Raw genomic sequence first — 17,713 nt, 5'->3', positions numbered from 1 at the left:
TGGTTTTGTTTTTAACTGATCATATGAACGTCAATCCAAGTAGAGTTTACTGATAGACCCGTTGAGAAAGATTTTATTAAATAATTAAAACTTAAACGAAGGGACATTAAGGTATTATTGGCTACAGAAAGAATTCAAACCAGAACTACTAATAGTTAACGACTTCCAACTTGCACTTTGGTGAAGCTCTCGGGGCCATCCTCAGATCCTCGAAGACTTGAGAGAGATGCAAGTCCTCCTCTAAGGAGGCATCCAAGTCTAATACGATGGCCAGTTGTTCAAGCAAAGGCATTTTCTTGAGGAAATGCTTGACTAATGACATCTCTCCACAAGTTGCACCAAAGTTTAATATATTCAAGATCTTCACAGGACAAGATGATAAACACGAAGAAGAAGACCAAGGAGAGATACAGTCACAAGCATCTCCGCATCCATCCGTGACACGGTGGTACAGACCCTGAGGAAGGAAGGGGCATAAAGACACGGTAACATACAAATTGTTAAAACATATATAGTTTGTGCGTGTTCTGCATATAACTTACATGGAAGACGAGAGTTTGTAGACTGGGGCAGTTGATGAGCAAGAGAGGCAAGGCATGCCATCCTCGTTCATCGTCACTTTCAATAGATAAATGATTCAAATTGTGGAATACCGGAACCATCTTACAAAAGTCTGCAATCACCTGAAAACATGTACAACATAAATAAAACTAGTTGGACCATGCAATGAAATGCATGAGTAACAACTAATAATTAATTAAATTAAAGGGAAGAAAGAGAAAACCTCAAGCGTATCAGAAGTTAAGTGCAGGGTTTGGACATTATGTATTCCCATGATAAGATTGGTGGCATCCCAAGGAGCTTGAAATTCGTCTGAATCTCTTGCACGCATCTGACCTTGGTTCGGTCCAACATCGAGCCTAGCTTCGACGAGTGAATCCAATTTGACAAGCGGATAGTTCAACGCAACAAAATCTGCGTAGTTTAAGTAGATGAGGTTTGGAGTATCAAATGAAACATAGCGAGGCTTCTGGGTACCAAAGTGAGCGGGTACGACCAGGGGCTCTCCAAGGTTATCACTGCTCAAGATTAAACAAAAAAAAAGTTGTGTTAAAAGTTCCCAACAACATGGAGGTTTACAAAAAAAATGTAACTTTGCTATTACATATGACTTCACTTACCTATCTTCCTCATCTGGACCGTGCCGTAACATATAGTCCGATTCATGGTAATAATGTTCACAATCAATAGTTAGTCTCTTGAGGGTCGAGGAAGACACTGATGCACCCGATTTCCAACCGTGCCATTTTATACAATTTACAATCAACTCCTCAAGCACGGGACATTTAGATAGAAGCCGAGCAAATATGACATCTCCATAATGACGACTGATATCAATGGAAATGAGATGCAACGTTCTAAGTTTTGTAAAGATAACGTCTTCACGAAACAAACTGTGTTGGAATGGACCGAGTCCTCCACATCCTACTTTTAACTTAATCAAGTTTTGGCCATGGAAGAAGATATTAGGATGAGTGCATGTGTGTAGTAGGCGCGAAGGGAAGAGTAATATTAAGGTAACATCTGTTGCTCCACGCCTCAGAGCTTTCACTACCCAGTCCCCAACAAGATAGCTGTCTACACCTTTATGGCATCTGACAGAGAATTTCGTAATGGGAGAATTGGAGTGAAGAGCAAGAACTCTGTTCACAAACTCCATGAAACTAGTCCGTTCGCATTCTTCGGGTCTTTCATCAGGCATAAAGGTGGAGTCATCAAGATCAAGACTAGGTATTAATGTAAACAAATCTCGCCAGCTCTTGGACAGAACCGATGTTAAAGCTGCATCTTTTGTTGAGAGGAAAGACAAGATGTGACAACGTAGAACCTCTGGTAATTTGTTAATTGCACCTCCAACTTCGTTTTCCTTTCCATTCTTCCTCCTTTTGAGATCCATATTTGTTGATTTAAATCTCCACTTGAATAGGTGGGTACTTATTAATTTATAACAAGCACACCAATTCCTAAACGAATTAGGACTGCACAATCCTAAAACTAAAGCCAAGTACAATTAGGCATAATCATCAATCAAGGATATTATGATAGTACATTTAATAATTATTGTAATCATTTATATTGATGATTATCCTTATATATACTATGTACAATTTCCTAACAATAATAATAATAATAATATATATATATATATATCTTTATATATAAAAGAGTGTTTATTCTCTCCTGGTAAAGCCACGTCCTCTGCCACATAGATAAGTAGAACTGTTTTAAGCCGACACGTGTCACATACGAACGAATCTCATCGTCTCACTAAAGGCGAATCTTGATGGGCTTTCGTACTCCTCCGCCATTATCAGAGATTGCCATGATGAAGAATCTCTTCCTAGGGTTTTCAAAACATCGTTTGCTCTTCTCTTAATCAACCCAAACGCCACAGTTACAGATCCATCGCTTAAACGCTTCTTTAATTCATCAACCATGATCCAGTCTTTTAATGCAAATCTCTCTTCTCCAGGACGGTCTATTTGTTAGTATAAGTAAGTATGCTTTCCTCTTCCATAATCCCTTAATTTTCTTCTTCTCTTTTTGATTTTCCATGATTTCATCAACCTAACTCCAATTTCATCGACAAGTTCCGGAAGCAATCAGAGCGGTTCGGCACCGAGATCTTCACGGAGACAGTCACCAAGGTCGATATGTCCTCGAGGCTGTTCAATCTCTTCACCGATTCGAGAACTGTGCTCGCCGACGCCGTCATCTCCACCGGAACGGCTGTGCTTAAACGGATCTGGCGAAGGCGCTGGTGGTTTATGGAACCGAGGGATATCGGCATGTGCTGTATGCGACGGCGCCGATCTGATCTTTAGGAACAAGCCTCTGGTAGTTATCGGCGGCGGAGACTCGGCGATGGAGGAGATGAATTTCTTGACCAAGTATAGATCTAAGGTTTATATAATCCACAGATGCGATACGTTCAGAGCGTTGAAGATCATGCAGCAGAGGGTGTTGTCGAAACCTAATATTGAAGTGATTTGGAACTCTTCGGTGGTGGAGACGTATAGAAATGAAAACGGGAAAGGTGTGCTTGGTGGTTTGAAGGTGAAGAACGTTGTTACTGGTGATGTTTCGGATTTGAAAATGTATGGGTTGATCTTTGCGATTGGTCATGAGCCGGCAACGAAATTCTTGGATGGGCAGCATGAGCTTGATGAGTATGGGTATGTGGTGACCATGCCTGGTACCACTAAGACGAGCGTTCTTCTCTGCGAGGCTGTGGATTTATAGCTATATAAAAGGTTAGCTTTCATCCTCAGAAATCCTAGAAACACTAGAAATTTATGTTTATTTTGAATGACTAACTCATCTATCTCTTCAAATTCTTATTAGGTTTTCTAAGAAAGTTTAGATCCTTTATTGGTTTCTTGCTATTCTCCTTCTGTCAACTTATTTGTTTCTAATTCCCATTCTTGGGCTCTTTGAGTTACTGTTAGTTTCTTATAATGGTTCGTTTATGATTTGCAGGACCCTCCAGTTCCTATGCCAAAAGATACAAATTTGGATGTAATTAGAGTCTTTGTTGGTAAGCAATCCAACACTCAATGTATTTTTTATCTATAGGCTTTTCTTATATGATGTTTCAGATGTCTTAAAAATAAATGTTTTTTTTTTCTGTGTACATGTAAAAAACCATCCGATTCTCATATATTACAAAGCCTCAGAGGTAATAAACAGACATCAACTTCTTATTGCGTTTCATTTTTATTTTTAGAAGTTATTAAAAGACTAAAAGACATTTTTGGTGATCTTTTATATGATTAGTTATTTGCAAGACATGTTTTGATGGTTATGGCGAATTCAATATGACTGCAGCATAGAACAAGCCGTTGGTGGGGTGTTTAAGAAAGAGCTCATCAGTCCGTATAACAACTTGCTTAGCTGTAGGTTCTTTTCTCGAAAACAAACTCCTCTGTTCATCATCATTAAAATGTATATTAACATTTGAAACTTTCTCTTTAAGGTGGGATTGTTATAAAGATGGTTGTTGAAGGTGAGTAACCATATGTTGGATGGGAGAAGAAGCGAATAAGCAAGTACAATTTGAGAATATTATAATGTAAATAGATACAAATCCAAATTATTCTAACTAACCAGCAAGAACATATGAGAATACATATTCTGACAAACTATAGAAATTATATTTAGATAAATGAATTAAAACAAAAATGTTATGATCAAAATGAGATGTCCCAAAACTAACGTTAGCAAATTAATTGGATCGTGGAAAAACTTTTGTGTAGAAACTGAATATTAAAATATTTTCTTAAGAGTATCAAATGAAAACACAATCAGACAATGCATAGCATACAATTCTCATGTTTTATCAGTTTCATGCGGACGGAAAAATATATTTTTTAAAAAGTGAACCTCACAAAATCATTTTTATTTGTGTGAAAATTATGAAAAAATACAACTAATAATTCACATATAATCAGTACAAATATCTTTCAGAAATTGGCTAGGAAATAAATATAACAAAATCTAACAAATAAAACCATAAATATCTGATAATAATACATAAAATAACCAAACTACTTAAAGACATATTATAAAAAAAACATAATATCAATAATAAATATGAAAAATTACAAGAGAAAAAAGTAGAAAATTTATTTAAGATATTATTTTACACATTTTATCAAACATAAGCTAACGAGAAAAGTGAATCTCATAGCACTTTTCTCCTTTTTGTTCACTAAACTGAATATAAGGAAAATAATTAATAATTAATACAATTGTTATAAAAATATTACGGAAAATAAAATAAACTTCGTAAAAGAGTAATAATAACAATAAACTCAAGTAATAGGTAAATTCCCTATACATACCATACTACACTACTTATACCACCGTTTTGAAAAATAAATTAAAACATTTAAATAGTTGGGTGTACACGAATATCAATTTAATTCCTTTAATGACCCAACCCCTAACATCGATAACTAGATACAAACCCAAAACTTAATGACAATATGTCTTTCAGACGATAACTTGCCGATTCACTACGTCAAAAGCATGCAAGAGTATTTTCAAAACAACAACATAAACTTCAGGTTCCAAAATCTGCAAGCAACAATGGTTGGTTCATACAACAATGAAATTTACCTATAGGGCATAAAAATATTATGCAAAGGAGAGCCCAATATCAGTAAAGCATGCTCGGATGGAAACTAATAAAAACAAAGTTTACCAATGCTGGAGACGCATCAAAGAATCGTTTCACGGGGTTGAAGTAACCAAACTACCATGCTATTCAAAAAATTTAGGAATACAAAATCAATGATTATATACCCGCCCCAACAACATTAAAAAAGCACATGCGACACCTACTAATATGATATATACATATAAAAATTGTTTACCTAAAATTAAGAAATAGATGTAAAGTATTGTGACCAAATATGTGTCGAAAATTAAAAAAAAAAGAATTCAAAGTAAAAAAAAAAAGTCTAGCATAATCCCATAATCAAAATAAAATAAAATTAAATAGTTGTATAGTGTTTTCTCAAAAAAAAAGTTGTATAGTGCAAAAAAATACCACACTGTACAACAATCATACAAAGAACACGTAAGATCTGACATGATAATAGATAACTTAACATAAGACAAACAAACTAAAATAATTACTCCACTAAAATAAAAACTGAACAATGCTCTATTCAGACAATCATAACTATTGTATATGAAATTTAGTCAACAATGACTTTGATGCTCAATCTTCTAATAAAAAGCAAAAAAAATCACGGATAGGATGACTAACACAATATATATATATATATATATATAAACCAAACTCTTGACGTTGAAAATAATTATAAAAAAATATAATTTAACAAATTTAAAACACTCTCAGTGAAAATATACCGTAATATAATTATATATATCACACGTCAAGCATATATATATATATTAGAGCTGAAGTTTAAGAAGAGTGTAATAAATATGTCAAGAACCATCAGTAATTGCCAAATGGAGACCTGAAAAATGTTTACACGTGTCCACCTTGGTCGGGTCCTTTCCTACGCATTGAGAAACAAAAATATATTTACAACAGTCTGATGCTGAACATGTCTTCTTGCTGTGTCGTCTTCGTAGAGACTATCCAGCAGAAGGTTGTCAAATCTTCATGTGATTTACAACATATTACTATAAATAATAATATATAACTCTAAGTCCCGGAATGGCTATACTATGCTCATTCGAGGCTTGACTATCCCGATACCTTATTTTCACTGTGTGCTGGCTACAAAATTCACACAGTGAAAATCTTGCATGCAGCCATGGTGTTTTAATCTTTCTCTACGATGGGACTAAGATCTTCAAGCATATAAAGGTCTCTTTTGGTTGCTTCTTGCCCAATCAACTTACTGCTTTTAATATCCTGAAACTTAACATCATCGGGACTAAAGATAACATTGCATTGAAGATCAGTGGTGCATCTTTTGACAGATAAAAGATTAGAAGTAAACTCAGGCATGAAAAATGCTTTTGAATCCTTCTCAAACAGTTTTAGTTTACCAATTCCTCTAATAGGAATTCTATCTCCATTAGCAATCATAACATATCCATGAGCCGCTTCTATGTCTTTAATCAGGTTATTATCACTAATCATACGATGAGATGCACCAGAATCAATGATCAAAGGTTTATGCATGTTCTGCGATTCTGGGAAACCCGAATCACCAGTCATTTTTCTGATGTTAGCACCAGTCATTGTTCTGGTACGGTCCTCTCGCGTCTTCTGCGATTCTGGGAAACCCGAGGGGGAGGATAACTGATGGGATTGGACATGCTCCTTTTTGATTCAAAAGGTTTGCGTCCTGAAAATCCATCGCCTCAACTCTTGATAAATGATTCAGTAGATAAAGGATTATCTACATGTTTCTTTATTAAAAATCTTCCTATGAACTGAGTTTGCCTTCGGTTTTGCATTGACCGGGATTAGTTTCGTCGGTTTGTATTAGTTTATTTTAAAACCGGTCTGATCAAACCAATAATAAAGGAATCGAACGACTTTGGCCTTGGCTATTTGCGTCCCTACAAATACACATCACATTTATGATTCATAAATATTTTTTTATTTATTGTTTTAATTCTAATAAATATTATATCTCACAAATATTTTAAGTTTTGTTTACAACATTTAACTTTACACATAAAATTAAATAAAACTTAAAATTTTTTTTTAAAATATTTAAAACTAGATTTAGATAACAAAAAAACTTAACAAAAAAAACTTTTTTAAAATACATGAAGAAATAACTATTAGACAGATTTAAATATTACAACAACACCAATAGTCCAATTTTAAGGTAACTAATAGACATATTTGAAGGTAAGTTTGATCTGGAACCTCCAAAATTTCCAAATATTGTCTAATATTTTTTTGTGTGTAACTGAAGATGGTTGTTGTTGTTGATGATGTTTTTTCGTACAATTCTTTCTTATTCATATTGAATATATTCACGAGTATTAATAGCATCGATAAAATTTAGTCTTTTAGCAATATTTTATGTTTTTCTTTTACTTCTTGTTCTAATCTAATGTATTTACAAGTATTAATATCACCCGATATCAACAATTATTTTATGTCTAATCTACAAATTAAAAATGAAGAGAGTCATTTTTACTTCGAAATGCATTAGTAGATCATATATGCATTACGAAAATCACTTTATGGAATAATATGGTATTTTTCTTGAAGTTTAATATTAATTAAGTTATTTTGTTTAAAATTTTATATTTTAATAAAATATTTTATTAAATATTATTGTTGTAATATGTTTATACATGTGCTAGTTATTTACAAAAATTTTATGAATTCAAATTAGTTATGACAAATATAAGGACCATATTATAAAATACAAATAGTTTTGAAGTTGAGTTTGAAGTTTTGCTTTTGGAGAAAAATACTTTTAAACTTCAAATATAGAGTTTTGGAAACTTTAAAATAGAGTTTTTTTTTGGAGAGGCTCTAAAGACAAGTTCTCCTTCTAATTTCGTATTCCAAGGTTAGTGAGAGTTGAAGTCATTTTGCTTGTTTAATTAGTTTTGGTTTAAAATTTTCAGATTTTCCGCATCAAAACCTGGTTTGAGTGGCTTCTTAGCTTTTCATATACATGAGTAAACAAACGCAAGACAAGGATTGCTAAAAGTGGTTAACTTTGACCAAGCAGCCAATGGAGCCAGTGGCCTCATCTTCTTCACCATAACTTGGTTCTTCTTCTCTACCCTCAGTGAGCTTTGAACAATAGTGGATTCGTAAACTTTATCGAACGCCTCCTCTCCAAACGATCCTCATCATGAACTTCATTTTGATCAAACCGGTTCATCTTGATACCGGTTATGCTATCCGGTTCAATAACCGATATATGAATTTGAGGTTATCCAAGGCTTAGCTTTTCCTTAGTGGTTTCAAGCTCTGTTTCGAGAAGGTGAGACAAAACCTTTTTTTTTTCTTCTATGGCTTATTTAACAGACCGGAATGGAGCTTTTTTAGTTGTATGAGTTTGTGGTGTCCATCAGTCCATGCCATGACAAACGATATATCAAATTACTTACTTATAAAGAAAATCATCACCCAACTACTGTTGTAAAACTGATGGTGGCAACTGATAAATTATGTATAATTGACTACGTTATGATTAGATTATGTGATGGTTCCACTATATACTGGGATTTCATTTTTAAAAATAATCTGAAGTTGTTATTTTTCTTTTAGAACAGAAGAGCACTAAAAGAAAAAGAAACTTTTTCATTGTGCATTTTTTTATTTTACTCGATTAGAAAAAGAGAATACAGGTTTAAACATGTATGTGTTGGGCGGCTTTTACTACACACAAAAAGTAACTTTGCGGAGATAAGAGATACGCAGAGAGAGTAGAGACTAGAGAGGTTCGTTGGAACGTGCTTCTGTTATTGTGACAACGAACTTTCTCTTGTTCGTCTCAACTGTGTTTAGATCACTCTTTCATGACCAAAAATACAAAGGCAGCCCAATACAATATTGGGGAAATTATTGATTGATTAGGGGACTCTTCTTCTTCAGTAGCAAACTTTTTTGGCCTCTACAATCTCATCATCTTCACTGTTGTACACAAATCTACTATGTTTCCCTGCAAATTCAGCTCGAGTCATCTCCACCTCTTCTTCTTCATCCCATAGTGCTGGCTTATCCGTGAAATCAAAAAGCAAAGAACGACTTATGCTCATACTCATTTCTTCCTTCTCTTCAAATATCTCACTTTTCTTCAAAGTCCGATTAACATAGCTTACTTGAGATGTTCTCAAGTGTCCGGCGACAACGGGAGATGCGATCTTAATCTGCACTTTATCATCTGAAAAGTTTGGAAACAGGGGAGTGTTTGCTGGAGTTGGGGCGAGAAGTCTCATCGGGGAAGTGACGAGATGGATGAAAGGGAGAGGCTTTATTGAATGTGTGAGCTCTGTTCCTTCTTCGACCTTTTCCAAAAGGGTTTTGACTTGTCCTCTCAGAAGAGCTTCACCAGAACCAGGCGTGCTCTTGATGATTCTGCTGTTCTGTCTCTTACACACGAACCCTGAAGGAGGAGTCTGCATCGCTAGACCCACGATCGGTGAGTCGTTGGTTATGTCCATGAGTGCCGATCTGTCTTCTTGTGCGTTGATGTTCTTCCTTTGAGAGAAGCTTGAGTCCTCTGTTCTTCCTGAGCCAGAATCGAAGAGAAAAAGTTAGATTCAGAAAGAAAAAGATTATCGAAACAGAACCTTTCTATCAATATTATTAATATGCTTTAAAGAAACTACTTTGGAAAGAAAAACATACTCAACGAATCAGAGTTGTTGGTAGGAAAGATAGCCTGAGATCCAGTGACTCTTCTTGATGATAATGGAGTCTCCATTTTGATTTTGATCCTTTTTTGTAAGATGACAACAAGGAAAGCTGTACTGAGAGACCAATTAAATCAAATCTCAATTTGAGAAAGGGGCAAGAAAGAATTAAAAAGGCAGACCAGACTGAGAGAAACAAGTGTGAGGCTCTTAAGTCGCATCGTCCCAGTATTAAAAGGCGTGGGGGAAAAAAAGGTTGCCGTTAGAAAGTTCTTCAGAAAAAAAGAAAGTAGCCGTTGCGTCTAAACGGAAAGGAAGGAGCCGTAAACCAATGTAAACTAGCCGTTAGGTTGATATGGGCTTTGACTAATTTAGACGGCTTGTATTTAAGCCCAGCCCGTTTATCAACCTGTTATAGACCAAAGTTAAACTTGGGATTTGGTCGTCGGTTGATCTGGATTTTCGGTACTATTGCTCTTAAAGTCTCATTTGTTTAAAAATATAATATCAAATATGATTATCTACTTGAAGAGATAATGTTTATCTCTTATTTTGTCTTGTAGTTTGTAGTCGGTTAAATAGACCGACCTCTTCTCCCTATAAATACCTTTGTGCTCTCCTTTGTTATAACATATACTAGGATAAGACCCGCGCCTTGCGCGGAATTAAGTTATTATTTTTATTATATTTTGGAGAATGAAACAATAGTTTGGCTTCATTTGGATTACGGGTGTTCAACCCGGATATCGGGTTAGTTTCGGTTCGGTTCGGTTTTTTTCGGTATTTGGTTAGTAAAATATAACTACTATTCTAAATCAATATTTACTTTGACTTTAGTCTTTCACATACTTTTGAAAGATTTCAACTGGACGACTAAATTGATCAGCCAATCTTGTTGCTTTAAATCATTAGTGTTTATATATATATATTATTTAGTTTGAATATTTATTAAATAAAAATTCATATGCGTTATATTTTATGATCATTTGTAACTTATTATAACAAAAAAATAATCTATTGATCACAAAATTTTCAGAGTAGGAATATTCAAATTTCTAATAATATATAGACGTTTTGAAAAATTCAAATATAACATATAAAAAAAATATAAATGTTTTTATTATATATTTAATGTGATTTTTTAATATCTTTCAATAATATAAAATTAAAAAAAAGAACTAAGATACCAAAATTGTTATCAAATATTTATTATTCATAATAATTAATTTTCATATATACGTTAATCATATTAGGTAATTTCGTAGCTTCTAATTAAGGAAAGTGCAAAAAAAATTTTGGTAGATTATTTATCAATTCGATAGTTAGTTTAATAAAAAATATAATGTAAGTCAAGATGGACCAACCTATTTTTCTAAGAATAGTATATTTTATATAGTCATTTATTAAATGAGAATTTATAATCATACAGTTCTATGATCATTCATATCATTTTATAACTGAATATTTAAATCATCGATAACAAAATTTCAATGTGAAATCTTTAATAAGTTTATAATTTATAAATGTTTTTGAAAATTCATTGAAAGTTTTAATATTAAAATATTTATGTAATCTTATGGTATATAGTATAATATATATATATATATATATAAATATATATGTTTTATTATTAAATGATATTTTTTACTCATATGGTTTTAAAATAATGTGTATCTTCTTATAATATTAAATAAAAGTTCATATTAATACAATTTTATGATCATTTGTAACTTATTATGACAAAAAAATAATCTATTGATCACAAAATTTTCAGAGTGGGGATCTTCAAATTTCTAATAATTTATAGACGTTTTGAAAAATTCAAAATATAACATATAAGAAAAATTATAAATGTTTTTATTATATATTTAATGTGATTTTTAAATATATTTTAATAATATAAAATTAAAAAAAGAACTAAGATACAAAAATTGTTATCAAATATTTATTATTCATTATAATTAATTTTCACATATACGTTAATCATATTAGGTAATTTCGTAGCTTTTATTTAAGGAAAGTGCAAAAATATTTTGGTACGTTATTTATCAATTCGATAGTTAGTTTAATAAAAAGTGTAATATAAGTTAAGATGGACCAACCTATTTTTCTAGGAATAGTATATTTTGTATAGTTATTTATTAAATAAGAATTTATAATCATACGGTTCTATGATCGTTCATATCGTTTTATAACAAAATATTTAAATCATCGATAACAAAATTTTCAATCTGAAATCTTTAATAAGTTTATAATTTATAAATGTTCTTGAAAATTCATTGAAAGTTTTAATATTAAAATATTTATGTAATCTTATGGTATATAGTGTTTAATATATATATATATATATATATTTATTTTATTATTAAATGATATTTTTTACTCATATGGTTTTAAAATCATGTGTATCTTCTTATAATAAAAATGTTAAACCATTGATCATTAATTTTTAACATAATAATTTTAATAGTTTTAGTCATTTATTGTCGTTTTTAAAAATTCAAAATATAACATATACGAAAAAATCTAAATTTTATTTTTATAGCTAATTTGATTGTTTAATTTATTTTAATAATATAAAATTAAACAAAAAATGATGGAGGAGATATACATTGTTATCAAATCTTTATTATTAAACTCATTAATTGTCATATATATATTAGTCATTTATGGTAATTCCGTAGGTTTTATTTAAGGAAAGAAAATATCATATCATATCATTATATCATATAGTTTGACCAACTTATGTATCTAACAACATATAAAAATTGAATGTGGACCTACTTATTTTTCAATTGAATGTAATTGACTACCTAATTGAGTGCCACCTATGCATTTGGGCCTCTTTTAATTAATACAAAATTGAGGTTACATCTTTTCAAATGTTCCTCAATTAATATATAAGGGATTAGATAGTTAGTTTAATAAATATAATGCAAGTCAAGATGGACCAACCTATTTTTCTAAGAATAGTATATTTTATATAGTCATTTATTAAATGAGAATTTATAATCATACAGTTCTATGATCATTCATATCATTTTATAACTGAATATTTAAATAATCGATAACAAAAATTTCAATGTGAAATCTTTAATAAGTTTATAATTTATAAATGTTTTTGAAAATTCATTGAAAGTTTTAATATTAAAATATTTATGTAATCTTATGGTATATAGTATAATCTATATATATATATATAAATATATATGTTTAATTATTAAATGATATTTTTTATTCATATGGTTTTAAAATAATGTGTATCTTCTTATAATATTAAATAAAAGTTCATATTAATACAATTTTATGATCATTTGTAACTTATTATGACAAAAAAAATAATCTATTGATCACAAAATTTTCAGAGTGAGGATATTCAAATTTCTAATAATTTATAGACGTTTTGAAAAATTCAAAATATAACATATAAGAAAAATTATAAATGTTTTTATTATATATTTAATGTGATTTTTAAATATATTTTAATAATATAAAATTAAAAAAAGAACTAAGATACAAAAATTGTTATCAAATATTTATTATTCATTATAATTAATTTTCACATATACGTTAATCATATTAGGTAATTTCGTAGCTTTTATTTAAGGAAAGTGCAAAATATTTTTTGGTACGTTATTTATCAATTCGATAGTTAGTTTAATAAAAAGTGCAATATAAGTTAAGATGGACCAACCTATTTTTCTAGGAATAGTATATTTTGTATAGTTATTTATTAAATAAGAATTTATAATCATACAGTTCTATGATCATTCATATCGTTTTATAACAAAATATTTAAATCATCGATAACAAAATTTTCAATCTGAAATCTTTAATAAGTTTATAATTTATAAATGTTCTTGAAAATTCATTGAAAGTTTTAATATTAAAATATTTATGTAATCTTATGGTATATAGTGTTTAATATATATATATATATATATATATATTTATTTTATTATTAAATGATATTTTTTACTCATATGGTTTTTAAATCATGTGTATCTTCTTATAATAAAAATGTTAAACCAATTGATCATTAATTTTTAACATAATAATTTTAATAGTTTTAGTCATTTATTGTCGTTTTTAAAAATTCAAAATATAACATATACGAAAAAATCTAAATTTTATTTTTATAGCTAATTTGATTGTTTAATTTATTTTAATAATATAAAATTAAACAAAAAAATGATGGAGGAGATATACATTGTTATCAAATCTTTATTATTAAACTCATTAATTGTCATATATATATTAGTCATTTATGGTAATTCCGTAGGTTTTATTTAAGGAAAGAAAATATCATATCATATCATTATATCATATAGTTTGACCAACTTATGTATCTAACAACATATAAAAATCGAATGTGGACCTACTTATTTTTTAATTGAATGTAATTGACTACCTAATTGAGTGCCACCTATGCATTGGGGCCTCTTTTAATTAATACAAAATTGAGGTTACATCTTTTCAAATGTTCCTCAATTAATATATAAGGGATATGAAAAAAAGGAAAAAAATCAATCTTATAATTCTCTCTCACTCACATCTCACGTCAACTCTCTCTCTTTATTACTCAGAAATAAAACTATATAGAATAATACTTATAAACCTTCTATCTCGGTTACTATTATACAACACGTTATCAGCACGAGGTCCTGACCAACTGAGGCTTATCAATCCGAAAGTTCTTAAACCAGCCGAGGTAATGTTTAAATTTATGTATTTCAATATACTTAATTTATTTAAATTTTATTATTATTTCGGAGTGAGAGGCTGGACCTTCTCCGTTTATTTTTCGGGATGATAGGCGCTGCCTTCCCCGACTGATCGTTATGGTAGGCTATGCCTTCACGATCAGAGAAACACGTGGTAGGCTTTGCCTCCGTGAATAAAAATAAAAGGTCAAAAATGACAGACTAAGTCTCCTCGGACCTTGAAATAAGTAAAAGTCAAAATGGTAGACCATGTCTCCTCGGACTTTGAAAAATGATCAATATGGTAGTCTATGACTACTCGGATCATGTGGTAGGCTGAGCCTCCCGATTTTATTTATGCTATTTAAATTTCTGCAATTTAAATTTATGCAATTTAAGTTTATGCTTTTATTTTATGTCTTTAATTTTTGCATTTAAATTATGCATTTAAATTTCCGTTTTTACTATATTTATAATATTATTCTATGAATACAGTTATCATGTCGAATTTGACAAAGCTCGAAATTAATGCCCTGGATATTACGGGAAATAATTATATGACCTGGGCAGTGGGTGCAAATATGCACCTGAGAGGAAACGGGGTTTTGGAAACCACGATAGTTCAAAAACGGTGTCGGATGAGAAAATGGCTAAAGCCATGATATTTTTACGACATCACATCCATGATGGTTTAAAGGATAAATATATTACGAAAGAGGATCCTTGTGACCTCTGGAAATCTTTAAAAGAGAGGTTCGATCACAAGAAATATGTGATCTTACCGAAAGCTAAACACGAGTGGATCCATCTCCGGTTCCAGGATTACAAAAGTGTTAGTGAGTTTAATTTCGCGATGTTCGGAATTACTTCGAGGATGATGTTATGTGGAGAGAAAATAAGTGATTATGATATGATCGAGAAAACTCTCTCCACGTTCCATCCTGAAAATGTAATCTTGCAGCAACAGTACCGGGTGAATGGATATACCCGTTACTCGGAGTTGATGCAAGTCCTCCTTGTAGCGGAGCAGAATAATCAACTCGTGACTTTAAACCATCGAGCTCGTCCCACTGGATCTGCTCCATTCCCTGAAGCGAATGTTGCATCATCCAGTTATGATAATAGAAGAGGACGAGGTCGTGGACGTGGTGGAAACCGTTATCATGGTCGTGGAAGAGGACGAGGAAGAAGATTCCGTCCCTATGATGAAAGAAATAATAAAGACTTCCACGAAAATGAAAGGAATGAAAAGGGCCAGGATGATAAAAGGCAAACAGGAAAGGTTTGCTACAGATGCGGCATGAAAGGTCATTGGGTACGTAATTGTCGTACGCCAAAACATTTAGCCGATCTATATAGAGAATCCCAAAAGGGAAAAGAGAAAGGAAGAGGTGAAACAAACTTCATCTCTGATGAACCTGGGCCATCCTTTCATGGTTTGAAAGATGATACTCATCTCGACGTATCAGACTTTCTGGTTGAGCCAGAGAGTATCGATGAGTGATGTAGATCGATGTGATATAAATAAACTGTATTATAGTATCTATATCTTTTGTTGTAAGATATATGTTATGTTTGTCATGTTTGATGTTTAATAATATATGTTTTATGAATATTTTATACTCAGAAAATGTCAAACTTTGAGACTATGGATGGAGATCTGTGTTTGGCAGATAGTGCGTCAACGCACACGATAATTAAAGATAAGAAATATTTCTCCAGTCTCAAAATAAAAGATTACGTTGGAAGCGTAAGTACAATATCTGGTAATGCAAAAATTATTATGGGCTCTGGAAGAGCAAAATTTTCAATGCCAGGGGGAACAATATTTGAAATAAGTGATGCATTGTATTCCCCCGAGTCTCATAGAAACTTGTTAAGTTTTAAGGATATCCGAAGAAATGGATATCATATTGAGACTATGAGTAAAGATGGCATTGAATTTCTTTGCATTAAGTCCGAGAGGAAACATATATTGGAAGAGTTAAGAATGTTATCCTCTGGACTATATTGTACGAAAATAACCATGACTGAGTCCTATGCCGTGGTAAACATGAAGTTTACTGATACATTTAAGATTTGGCATGAGAGGCTAGGACATCCTGGTTCAGTCATGATGAGAAAGATAGTGCAAAATTCGAATGGCCATCCGTTGAAAAACGGAAAATTTTTGCAAACGGGCGAATTTACATGTACTGCATGTTCTCAAGGAAAACTTATAACTCGGCCATCACCAGCAAAAGTAGGCAATGAATCACCAATGTTTTTAGAAAGAATACATGGTGATATATGTGGGCCGATCCACCCACCGTGCGGGCCATTTAAGTATTTCATGGTATTGATTGACGCATCTAGTAGATGGTCAAGTGTGTCTCTTTTGACGACACGAAATACGGCTTTCGCAAAGTTCATTGCCCAAGTAATAAAGCTGAGAACGCAGTTCTCAGAGTATGCCATTAAGAAAGTAAGGCTTGATAATGCTGGTGAATTTACATCGCAAGCCTTTGATGATTATTGTATGTCAATGGGGATTGATGTGGAGCATCCAGTTCCCCATGTGCATACACAAAATGGCATGGCCGAGTCATTGATAAAACGGTTGCAGTTGATTGCAAGACCGTTAGTCTTGAGAACAAAGCTCCCAATTTCTGTATGGGGACATGCTATATTGCATGCGGCTGCACTGGTTCGGTTAAGACCGAGTGCATATCATAAGTACTCCCCATTACAATTGGCATCTGGGCAAGAGCCAGATGTATCCCATCTCCGTGTCTTTGGGTGTGCGGTCTATGTTCCGATAGCTCCGCCACAAAGAACAAAAATGGACCCACAAAGGAGATTGGGAATATATGTGGGTTATACGTCACCAAGTATAATAAGATATTTGGAACCAGTAACTGGTGATATGTTTACGGCAAGGTTTGCCGATTGCCATTTTAATGAAGATGAATTTCCAGCGTTAGGGGGAGGAATTGGTAAAATTCCTCAAGAGATTACATGGTGTACACCGTCGTTGTTACACCTTGATCCCCCTACGAATCAAAGAGAACTGGAAGTTCAGAAAATTGTGCATTTGCATAATTTGGCAAACCAGTTACCAGATGCGTTCACAGATACAAGAAGGA

At 32.0% G+C, this 17,713-nt stretch overlaps 3 protein-coding genes and 1 pseudogene across 3 annotated transcripts; 2 read left to right on the top strand and 2 right to left on the bottom strand.

Moving 5' to 3' along the window:
• Positions 1 to 119: 119 nt before the first annotated feature.
• On the bottom strand, positions 120 to 2,555 carry LOC106350808 (putative F-box protein At3g58950). Its single transcript, XM_013790649.3, has 4 exons — positions 1,182 to 2,555; positions 785 to 1,079; positions 543 to 683; positions 120 to 457 (listed from the first exon to the last, which is right to left on the bottom strand). Exons 1-4 carry the CDS (start codon positions 1,955 to 1,957, stop codon positions 149 to 151), a joined length of 1,521 nt encoding a protein of 506 aa, XP_013646103.3. The 5' UTR covers positions 1,958 to 2,555; the 3' UTR covers positions 120 to 148.
• On the top strand, positions 2,513 to 4,202 carry LOC106349039 (annotated as a pseudogene).
• Positions 4,203 to 8,812: 4,610 nt separating this feature from the next.
• On the bottom strand, positions 8,813 to 10,105 carry LOC106352293. Its single transcript, XM_013791951.3, has 2 exons — positions 9,881 to 10,105; positions 8,813 to 9,761 (listed from the first exon to the last, which is right to left on the bottom strand). The coding sequence occupies exons 1-2, from the start codon at positions 9,954 to 9,956 to the stop codon at positions 9,121 to 9,123; spliced, it is 717 nt and encodes a 238-aa protein (XP_013647405.1). The 5' UTR covers positions 9,957 to 10,105; the 3' UTR covers positions 8,813 to 9,120.
• A 5,129-nt stretch (positions 10,106 to 15,234) lies between these two features.
• LOC125579874 lies at positions 15,235 to 16,092 on the top strand. Its single transcript, XM_048743768.1, has 2 exons — positions 15,235 to 15,754; positions 15,935 to 16,092. Exons 1-2 carry the CDS (start codon positions 15,235 to 15,237, stop codon positions 16,090 to 16,092), a joined length of 678 nt encoding a protein of 225 aa, XP_048599725.1.
• The last annotated feature ends 1,621 nt before the right edge of the window (positions 16,093 to 17,713 follow it).

Source organism: Brassica napus, chromosome C1 (genome assembly GCF_020379485.1).
Source record: "Brassica napus cultivar Da-Ae chromosome C1, Da-Ae, whole genome shotgun sequence".
Classification (NCBI taxonomy): domain Eukaryota; kingdom Viridiplantae; phylum Streptophyta; class Magnoliopsida; order Brassicales; family Brassicaceae; genus Brassica; species Brassica napus.
This window is presented reverse-complemented; position numbering and strand designations above follow the sequence as displayed.